Raw genomic sequence first — 11,983 nt, 5'->3', positions numbered from 1 at the left:
TAATCCTATTAACTATTAGAATCAATAATGAGATATCTGTAAGAATAATGAAATAACTGTTGAATTAACCAATGATCAATCAACATCCTGAATATTAAACAAAGGTTACTTTAAGTATTTAAAATAAACATATATAATATTGGTTTGTTGTTGAATTATTTATTAAAAATATTGGATGTAGGTTGAAGTGTCTAGCTGATTTTGAGGGTTGAAATGTCTTGAGGACTGATGTATCTTTAAAATGTTTAGGTACTTTTGGTTGTAAGTAAGTTTAAACTGGAACGACTTTAATGTTTTACCTAGTTCAAAGAAAATATAAAGTGACTGAAACAATCACCAATACACTTGTGACAGTTCATTCAAAGTTTGTGTGCTATGATATTTTCAACAACAGAAATGACTTTTCAAATGCCTACTTGTAACGGACGATTTAATTGGATGACTAAAATTAGCAAAGTCGGGAATTCCAAATCAGATGACGGCGAATCAAATAAGATGGATATCAGATCTACATGAAATTAATAAGAAGATCTGAGCTTTAGTAAGATTGAATATTAGCGTGTCTTAATACTATGTTTCTAAAACGCAAATGACGTCATGCCGAAACGGTTATGTTTATGTTTTTAAGTTTCTAACAATATCTTAATTTTTGATGGAGTATGAGATTCACGTTCAAAAAGGTTGTTCATTGTTAAGAGATGCAGTTGTGCGAAGAGTCTCCTTGATCTAGTTAATACTCTCAACTTTTGCAACCTAAGCAAACGAGTCTCATTTGAATTTCATAATTTTATGTATACTGTTGACATTAATAAATAGCCGAAGTATTATTAACTCACAAGCGGCCTAAATCAACATATAATCTAACGTAATTCTGTTTTAACCAGTCAAGTCCTAAAATTATATTCCTGTTCATATTTTGCAACAACATACTATATCTCTGGTTCATTTTTGAAAATTACAAAGTCATTTATATTTAAAAGACAAAAAACAAAAACACATGTATTGTGTTTTAGTTTCTATAGATTATATGATGCAAAAGACACACTTCAGTACGTGAATCAACTTAAGATATGTATTGATGGTTTTGAATTCTGAAAAGACAAGAATTAGGACTACACCTTTTACCCAATACATTTTACAAAACAAACCCCTGCAGTTGGTTGTGTTAATAACATAATGTCAGTAAATATAAGTTTATAGCAACACTAATATGATATACTGTAAATTGATAAATTTGCAGCGCAAAATTTTAAAATATATGTGTACAAAAGTGTCGGATTTGATTCTTTATTTCTAATTTATCATTAAGATGAGTAATGACCAAGGAACCGGAATAGAGATGGATAAAATATGATCGTTTGCTTTAATAATCAAAACAAACAATTCTAGGAAATGAAAAAAATACACAAGCCGACCTCAGTCTACGAAAAAGGGCGGAGTATATATTTGTCAATCCTGAGCCATAAACACGATCGCCATTTTTTAAAAGTGTGTGTCACGCCAGGAAATAATAACTTGTATTTGATTAGGAGGGATTACATTTGCATTTGATAATGTTAAATCTATTTAGCATATGCCCAAATATAACTAAGAGCGGTTTTGGATGTGGGAGGAAGTGTAATTATCAGACTGTTATATATGATATAAACATTAGAGAAGATATTTTGGTGATCGACAAATAAAATGAATTGAACTATTTTAATTTTCATCTTTTATGTTCCCAAACGTATTGTTTATGCTATGTAGCGGCCGAAAAAAGTCTACCCGCACATACAACCAATTCTGTTACATTTTCATCCAAAGGAATTGTCGACGTTCATTGTTTGTTGCCCACATTCATGTTCTGTCTATATTTCCAATTTAGAATAAAAGAGTCCCTCTCCTGATTATGTCCAATCCTGGGTTTGTCTGGGGCTGCGTCCTGTGCACCGTGCCTTTGCCTTGTTGATCTTTATTCTCGTCTTTTATTTGTATTAATTACGTTTAAAATCTAAGTTATTTATTAGGTTCGGCTTAACTCTGCTCTAAACAAGTCTTATTATTAAGGTACCACATAGGAAACAGATTTTTAAAAATGAAGTCCAAAATTAAAAGTAAAAACATTATATATTAAAACAAAGAAAGTTAAATTGAGGTGGTTTTTTTTCAATAAAAATCGACATCTAATTATTTTTGCATTGCTTTCGTTTTGGGGGTTTTGTAAAGAAACATTTGTTTTTTTAAAAGTATTTACAACCTCTTTTTGTGAGGGTTATGTTTATGGGAATATTCTATAATCCTCGATAAAAATATATGTTTAAACGTGTTTTCTTTCTAGAATTGGCCTTAAAAATATTCTTAGCTCTTTTCGTATACTTAAATCTTTTATAACGGATAACAGACAATGGGTGATGTTGAAAGGCAATGAGTGAAGTATGACAAATACGTAATTTTTGGATAACAGACAATAGGTGATTTTAAAAGGCATTGAGTAAAACATGACAAATAAGTATTTTCCGGAAAAAAAATAGATACAATGAAATGAAAATGACATATGTTGAGGAGTTTTCTTTCGGCTTTGATCATACTGTACATGTTATATGTTTGAATTATTGTTCATTCCTTTGCATAAACATGTTGCTGTTTTGTTATTATTGTTGATGGGCTGATAGGTACAACAAGAAAAGTGAATGATTTGCAATAAGGATATCAGTTTTGGTGCAAATCATAGAAAAATAGAATCTTAAAATTCTCAGTTTTTATCATTTAAAAGGCCTAGTTGCGTTTTTACCATCGAGTCATCATCGCCTTTTCGCCATTGTATCATCGCTATTGCACCATCGTACCGTCGCTTTTTCATCATCGTATCATTGCTTTTTTCATTTTCGTGCCATCGCTCTTTTACCATCGTACCATTGACCTTTTCATCATCGTGCCATCGTTTTATTACCATTGTACCATTTGTTTTAATCTATAACCAATACACATTTTAAAATACCAATCATTGATTTAATTATAAATAATAAAATTTGTTATCTTCACATTTTCATTTGTGCCAAAATTCTGCATATACTAGTTGATCAAATGCTATTTAATATGTGCTTTTGTTTACATTTTAATCTTTTGCTGTAAATGTTATATCGACTTTTAACTTCGAATGTACAGTGCACTAGGATGACAACTTTCTTTTTCATAATTTTTGCAAGATTGCCTTCTGTAATGTTTCATGCTTTACATACTGTTTACTCAAAGAATATTTGAATATCAACTTTAAAACATCTGCAATATTTTGATAAAAAATATGTATACTTTACTCCTCCTTGAGTAAAATATTTTAATCACAGAAATTTATTGAAGTCTATGAATTAATCACTGGATATGTCTTTAATAAAAGAATGAATAAACTTTGTATGGGAAGCATCGTTTCCTACTACAGACAAAGTACAGTTGGTGTTTTCTTAAAAAGAACTGCCAATTTTTCTCTAAATGACACAACATTCATATTGTGACCAACTATAGTGTGTTGAATTTTTAAAACATAACATGTGGGACCACTTTATGTTAAGTCAAAACATGCTTACTATATATAATAAAGTGACAGTGGAGAAATTATCAATAACTGTAATATCAAATTTCTGCAAAGTTTATATTTTAAAAATGCCAATCACGGCCTGTTGTATAAGAGGTAATAAGACTATTTATAGCAAGAACGAACATACAAATGTACTACGTCATTGTTATCCCGGGTATAGAACGATCACATAGCATACCTCTAAACTCTTGCTATATGTATGGGATTTTTTTTAATATGCTACATTATTCGGTTGAAAATGATTTATTTCAAGTGAATACATAGTTTAGCCAAAGATAAAAACTGTTCAAATAATCATCATTAGATTATTAGATTATGCGGAGAGCGTAAATTACTTGTTGGGAATATGTTGTGAAATTAAATATCTATCAATCACATTTTAGATACACCTTTATAGAGTGACTTAGATTATGTATGCTTCAACATCTTTTTTAATCATTACACAATTCCACTTGCACGTGTTTATGATAAATCTTATATGAGTTAATGATAACTCTATCAAGTCTTTATGATAACTCTAACATGAGTCAACAATAACTGTAGCATGTTTTTTATGATAACTATATAATGAATTTATGATAATTGTAGCATGTGTTTATGATAATTTTTGCAGGAGTTTTTGATAAATTTGGCATGTGTTTATGATAATTTGTTGCCTTACCTGGACAAGTTTATCTTAAATTATCTATTATTTTTCTGCTTACATTACAACAGGTAAACGATGAAACAACGCTGAATATTTATATTTATTCTAAAACATTCCTTCACATATACTTATTATCATAATACACTGTAAAACTTGCATTCGTATAATGTTGTCATATATTTTGTAACACAAAACGGGACATCAAGAAGTTATGTTGTTGATTTTTTGCGCGTAATTTGATGAAAAATGTAATCATGAATCGTCCCATCGAATTGATATGTCTGCCTGACAATAAATGGATATTGTTGCCTAGCAACAAATGAATATATTTACCTGTAAATAAAGTCATTTATTATTTGAATTGGTGAAAAATCACATTAGCCATGTCAATAAACAGGACAGCTCACTTCATCATCATAAAATAATTGATTTATATTTTCCTGACATGTAATGAATATCAATTATAATTAAACAAAAAACAGGATTAGTTGTATTTTCATGTTATACCTATCCAATCTGATGGATAATAATCATATATATTAAAAAGAAATGATAAATGACTTTTTGATCGAGGAAACTCTTTATAATAAACAACTTTTCCCCCTGCTAACCAAGCTCCAAATGTTCCTGCTGTCATTATCACGTGATCACTCAAGGCCATAATTGCCAGATCGTCTCCAGGATTGTCGAATGGACTTATATGGACATTTTTCAAGTTCCCTTCACACCATTTCTTGTCATTTGTAACCACAAAAAATACTATGTACGATGTGTTATTTTGTAATATGTTCATTGCTTTTTCAACAAATTTTGCATCTGCTACGGCAAATCCTCTTTTTAAGAGTTCTGGGGAGCTAAAATCTCCACGACGAATATGAATTGCAAATTGTTTATAGCCTTTAGGGTTCACAAGTTTCATGTAATTTTCAGCGCGGTGAAAATGTACATATTTCAAGCGTATTGCATTTCTAACAATATCTCTTTCTGAATCAAAATATCTCCAAGATTGAAAACAACCTACCATGGTAAAGTTGTGAGATTCTTGCTTAAGTCTTGTGCTGAAGTTTCTATATATTGCTACTTTATTTGAATGAAGGAATACATTATTTGATAATTTACTCTTCTTCAAATCAACAATATTAGATAAGTCAAAATACGTGCTCAAGGGGTATGAAGAAGAAATAACTGGTATTAAATCATGTCTATATGCCAATCCCAAGATTGTAGCAGTTTGAAACAAATCGTTGCCCGTTCTTCCTTTACTTTCATCAATTGTAATAAAACGCTTACATTTAGGTGTTTCCAGGTCAGACAGAGATACTCCATTGCTGGTATATTTCCAATTAAGATGAAAATGTAAAAGTTTTGTAATTATTATATGGCTTTATAACACCGAAACATTCACGTTACAAACGAGCTGTATATCAAGACAAGACTGTAGAGTCAGGAGGTCCTGTATGATCGATACATGGACAAATTCGAACATAATAAAGTGCTTACTTTTGAGACAAGTTATTTTTGTCGGTCAGGATTCTTAATTAATTGCATTGGTAAAAAGCTAATATCACCATGACCTCGTGACTTTTTGAGTCCAACCGACCTGTGTCCTTTATCATTTAATATTTCCTGTAAATTGTCGACTTCTTACAATTTTTTTTCATTTAATTCTATAAGTATGCATTGATTCAATGAAGATATTTCATGCTCTATTTCTTGAGAAGCCTTAGTTATTAGTAGGCGTTTTTATTGTGTATGAGATTTATGATATCAACGCTGTAGGAAAATCTACCAATGGACAGACATGTTTTGGCTACAAACCCACATAGTGACTAAATGTGGAGACGTAAGGTGCACCACTCAATCAGTACTTTGAGTACTTTGATTGTATTTTGGCTTAAGACACCACTAAAAAACGGGTTAAAATTCATTGCATATCTGTCCATATTATTCTACGTTAAAAGCATTTATCACGAGCACAATATATACGACCCGACCGACAGAAAAAAACGTCTTATCAAACTACGGTGTAATGACGTAGCTGGTCTTTGGCTCTCATGGATTTTACTAGAGGGCATCACACTCGGCGCTACAACAACCCGTGTGAAACTATCTGAATACATCTTTGTCAAATCAGAAACTAGGAATATAAAACCTAAATCCGACTCTGTCATAAACATTAACTTAAGTATTGGGCACATTAATAAAATCAAAATAACAAACAGACCAACTTCCCTGGATAAAATGTGTGTGGGCGTTATAACTTTACACATTTTGTCAGGCTGGCTTAAACCAAGTTTCCAACCACTTCACGTCCTGTCCCTTGTCTTATAGCCAAAGAATATCTGCTAACAACGCGAGGATACCGTACATACAGCAAATAAGGAATATGTTGATACAACTTTATAGAAAAATAACAACTTATAGTTTTTTAGCGTAACCTTTATTTGTGTGCTTTTTTTAATAAAACAGAACTTCAAAAATAATGTAAATAAACATCCATGAATTATAGATATGTACTCAGCAGCATTAAAATGATATATGATAATTCAAACAGGTACATTAATTATATCATCCATAATGGCACATTACAAAACAACTGCTCAATGTTCAGACATTTTATGTCAAATGATTTCACAATTTCAAAATAAATAATAACACTACTTTCACGTTCACTTTTAAGACGCTAAAATATTCAACAACAACACTAACAACAACAACAACAACAACAGCATCAGCATTTTATCAATCATTACACACCAGTAAGACATATACAGCAAGTGTATTTATTCAATTAGCCTACCATATCATAGCATATAAATAAAAAAAAACTTTAAAAAAAACTGTTACATTTTACAATAAATTAAGAAAAAAAGTAGCATGTCTCACATGTTTAATTAATAACGTTAGCTTGACGACTATATTCTTGTACATATATCTTTATTTTATGCTTTTCAGTGGATTACTGATTTATCCGTGAAAATTATATTTGATAATTTCACAGTGAAAATTATCAAAATATAATTTCACTTTTTTCAATGACGAAACTACTTTTTTAAGATTTTCCCCATGTGGTACCTCAATTTTATTTTTACTGACAATTCTGACAATAACAGGCTGTTTAAAGAAAACGCAAAGCTGAAATTGATAATCAACTTAAATGTCAAAAGTAATAAAAAGAAGAAAACTTACTTCTATTCATTCAAATTCCAATCACCAAATTTCATCTCTAAATTTTTTGTTTCCTTTTTACAGTCTGACAACATTCCTTACCACATGCAAACTGCTCTCTTGATGACATTTGGCACATTAAAGTATCCTACGAGCAATAAACTGCCGTACGCTTTATGAAAAAATTGAAAAAGCAATGACAGCTATCACCTCGTAGAACAATTAAACCACCCAGCGTTCCGAGCAAGCTTCCAAGTTTTCCATTTTCCAAGCTCCTTTTTTGAATGTTTTCACATCTGTCAACACTTATTTTTTGTCTGTTTCAATCCTCAAATATGTTTTCTTTCTTTTAAAAAGGTGTATGACTAACAAATCCAAATGATATCCTCTGAAATCAAACACAATTATTTTTCCTCCCGTGAAATACACAACTTTAAAAAAATGGCTGCCGCTTACATTTAAACAAAGCCAGGTCTAATATAAATACGCAGTAAGTAACAGAAATACTGATGGATGGTTGGAATTTTTCTCCTACAAGAATTGTTTGTTTTTATTATTAAAACAAGCGATCATTCATATTTTTTAACAAAATAAATAATATCACTGTCATTTAACGTTGATTGTCGGACTTATTTTTACAGCTCAAGACTTCTTGTTTTTAATGAGAAATTCCGACTAAATGGGGCTCTCAATGGGGAAAACAGATTTTAATATTTACGTTTATGTCATGAAAATTTCGTTTAAACTTGTTTTTTAGCATAAAATAAAAAGAAAATTTGTTTGTTTGTTGTGTAAGATTTAATTTTATTTCATCTCGTGAACTTTAAAAACAGTATTCTCACTCGTGGCTACGCCACTCGTGAGAATACTGTTTTTAAAGCCCACTCGATGAAATAAAATTTCATCTTACACACAAACAAACAAATATCCTCTATATCTTTATAAATATAAAACAATATTACTACCGTAAATAAAAATTCTTATAAAAGCATGATTGTTCATTGCAACACGGCTATAAACGCTTGCATTCACAACTTTGATACAACCCTAATCGCATGATATGCATTTTTGTATGCTTGTTTGCTAAAGTGTATAAAGCTACATGTATATATCTGCTACAAAAATGTTATTTAGTTTATTTATCCATTAAATTGTACATAAAACAAAATTACAAACATTTCACAACAAAGAAATTCACACTGGATTGGAAAACAAGTAAACAGTACTTTATCAATTCCGCTTCAGTAAAAGTAAATTTTCAAAAATAAAATGCTGTGGTTAGATGTAAGCTCTTTGAATGTACAATGAAGAATAATGGAATATTTGATTGTTGAATTATCACTATAGAGATGAATAAGGTAACTTACGAAGAAATGGCTGAAGAAAGAAAAAATGTAGAAAGAAATATGATTGGTTCTATCCGAATTTTAAATACTTAGATAAACATGTAGAGGAACATTTTTTATTTGAAATTGAAAATAATTCTTCTGAAAAAAAATGTTTGTATTTTTCATCAAGAGTTCAAAACATAGTTAAATAGGTTTAAGCAGCATAATATTTTGTTCCGGAACATTTTATTCTTTTACATACATTATTCATGACAGAAACGTTTTATGTTGCATATTTTGTTAGAATCGACCAAAAGATTATAGAAACAACAAAATTTTACAAAATTGTAAAACGTAGATTGAACTTACATGTATGTTGATATGAAAATGTTTTATGCAATAACGTTTCTAATTGAATTGAATTGAATTTCTATAATTGGACAAGACTGCAGCATAAATCAGAAAGAGACAATTATAAATGCATGTATCATAATAAAAATATAAAGCACTTTATTTTCGTTTCTGGACGGATTAAAAGTGTTTAAATAGAAAATATTAACTACAACAGTGATACTAAAATACCATGACACAAAAATAACAGTATTATGGGTAGGGCAATGATATTAATACGCATATTCAAAGTTGAAACATATTACTGGGTTCCTATATTATTTTGTCCAGAGAAGTGAAAAAAAAGAGTTTGATTCAGGAATGAGAAATCTCTATCCTTGTACAACCGGTTACATTGGGATCTGGACAAGGCTTGTTTATTGACACTTAAAAACACTACATTACGGTAACGTGTTAGTATATACATGTATGTATATTGCAGATTTTCATTCGGAAGTTCTGTTTATTTCTGTTTACTGATCACCAAGAGCAATGTCAGTAATTACAGTTCACATTTAACTAGTGAATGTTTGTAACGGACTGTTGTGAAGCATTGAGTATCAATTATCGTTGTATTGCATACGTTTAATGATGAAAACATGGCTATAAAAGTAACTGCATACAAGAAGATAACGTATGTAAATGTAGGGTGTAACAAAGAAACAATGTCCATAAAGGGCGTGGCAAATCCATCATAAATGTATAAAGATATTTGTTCATCAAAACATACAGTCAAATCTCAAGACCAACAAGTCATTGATTCCAACACCTTTAAGTGTTGAATATTGAGTACGGTGCTGGGGGGGGTGCTTGTGGGATGTTGCAATTTTTAATTATCCATCATGTACAGACTTAATCAAACCGAGTATTCACCTTTTATGTGATTTTGTTGTGATTTATGCTTCCGAGGGATCACTCTTCTTCCAGATTGTTTTCTATATTTAGAGGGTGCCTGTTTATCATTATTATGGTATAGAGAGAATTTGAAATAAAACATTATTATTTTGACAACCTTGCATTAACGGCTATATTACTGAGCTGACGACAAGACATTATGTACTGTGAATGAAGAGGCATAATTTTCATTTCTTAATTTTGAATTTTTCATTCATAATTCTGTAAATGCCCTCAAAATGAATATATTAGACTGTCAAAGGAACAAAACATTTTTTTGGTCCACATAATGAATAGAATGGTGGTTTCCTAACTTGACCCGCGTGGGTCAGGTTAGAGCGCTAGGATTTCACAATTGTTGTCACGGTGAACTCTGGAAACGTTAAAGAACATGTCAAATGAATGACTAACACTTGTTTCAGTGATTCAATATCCACAATATCTGTTATTGTAACTTCAAGGATTTGTTCAAGTCACATGACTTGTTTTAAACTATTCGGTGATTCTATTGGCGTCTAAATTTTGTTCAACATATATAGATAAATTTACGCTTCAAACCCAAAATATACAGAATTAAAAACAGAAATTCAAGCTGGAGCTTTAAGAAACGATATTTTAGCGTGTTTTGAGTACATAAGATCATTTTAATATTTTTGTCATTATTTTGCCTAAATATCCCTTTATATCAAATGGTGTTTTCGTAAATTATTATTACATGGTTATGATGAATTTAAAAACGTAATAAAAAATAAATGTAAATATGTATTGTGTTTTATCATTTTGTGCAAAAAAATGTTTGTGTCTTTACTAAATTCAAAATTTAACCATTTCCATGATTATATGTTGAATTAAGAAATAACATCGGCCTGAGAGGTGTATATCGGCTATTTAACACCGGTTTGGAGTTTTGATGCGTAGGAATTAACCACAAAGGCCGTAGGCCTGAGTGGTTAATTTTGTCGCATCAAAACGACAAAACCGGTGTTAAATAGCCGATATACACCTCTCCGGCCGATGTTATTTCGATTCTAACACGATAAAATAAGGAAAATCACTAAACTAATTTTACAAGCGGAAATAACTTCCGGTGCCGATTTTCGTATAACGCTGTTCGATTTTCGCACCCTACTGTTGCGAAGATATAGAAATTATCAAACAAAAGAAATAATAAGAAAAAAAACGTTATTTTATCAAGTTTTCAACAATAAAAGCTTACGTCGTATCGTGTTTACATCAGTGCCCCATTTATTATTCTTGTATGTATGAAATAACGTCAACTTGTTTAGGAAAGAGTTGTTTACTTACGATGACGTCATTTACGCTGCTTACGGATTGGCGCCGTTTTGTCAAAGTATTTATTAACTGATATGGATCTAATATGTGGCGTTAGTGTATGTGAGATATTATTTCGGTATTGTATGAAAAGAAAACATTATAATAACTGAAAAAATATAAATAAAAATGCTTTTTATTGTTGCTTTAAAATGCTTTGTAAACTATACAATCGAGGGTGAAAACATAACAGCGCATATACAAGTAGTCCCTAACCGGTGTTTATTGTCAGTTTTTTCCCTTCTTTGTCTATAGTGACAAAATCACGCGAGTGTTAGAATTCTGCGTAAACCGGTGTTAGGGGGCAAGTACGGTAACTTGCACTTTCCAGTACCGTCCACGAACAGGCTCAACTAAACCGAGCCTGCAACAGTTTCAATTTTGTCATTTTGGACGATCTTTAGGGATTCCGTTATTCTCTATTACATTTCATAGCACTTTGTTTAATGATTTAGTGGTTGTGATTGTAGTTTACCTTCCAGATCACAGCAGTTAGCCACCACGAGTTTACCATTTAGTTACATAAAACTAGTAAAACCATGCGCGACAAAATTCTGAATAGTTTCCATTTTATTTAGGTGACGATCTTCCGTCAAACTGGTTTCCCGACACTTCTATAACTTAAAGGCATCATTTATAGAAGTCATTTATAGA

General features: G+C 30.8%; 1 protein-coding gene across 1 annotated transcript; it reads right to left on the bottom strand.

Annotated features, from left to right (window-relative positions):
- Positions 1–4,310: 4,310 nt before the first annotated feature.
- Positions 4,311–5,599, bottom strand: LOC132755520 (galactoside alpha-(1,2)-fucosyltransferase 1-like; the record flags this gene model as incomplete). Its single annotated transcript, XM_060746398.1, has 1 exon — positions 4,311–5,599. A coding segment is annotated over one exon (886 nt), but the record flags the coding sequence as incomplete, so codon positions are not given.
- Between the last annotated feature and the right edge of the window lie 6,384 nt (positions 5,600–11,983).

The sequence above is a fragment of the Ruditapes philippinarum genome, unplaced genomic scaffold, assembly GCF_026571515.1.
Source record: "Ruditapes philippinarum isolate M1 unplaced genomic scaffold, ASM2657151v2 ctg13568_1_1_1_1, whole genome shotgun sequence".
In the NCBI taxonomy this organism is placed as follows: domain Eukaryota; kingdom Metazoa; phylum Mollusca; class Bivalvia; order Venerida; family Veneridae; genus Ruditapes; species Ruditapes philippinarum.
Note: the sequence above shows the minus strand (reverse complement) of the source record. Positions and strands in the feature narration are given on the sequence as shown.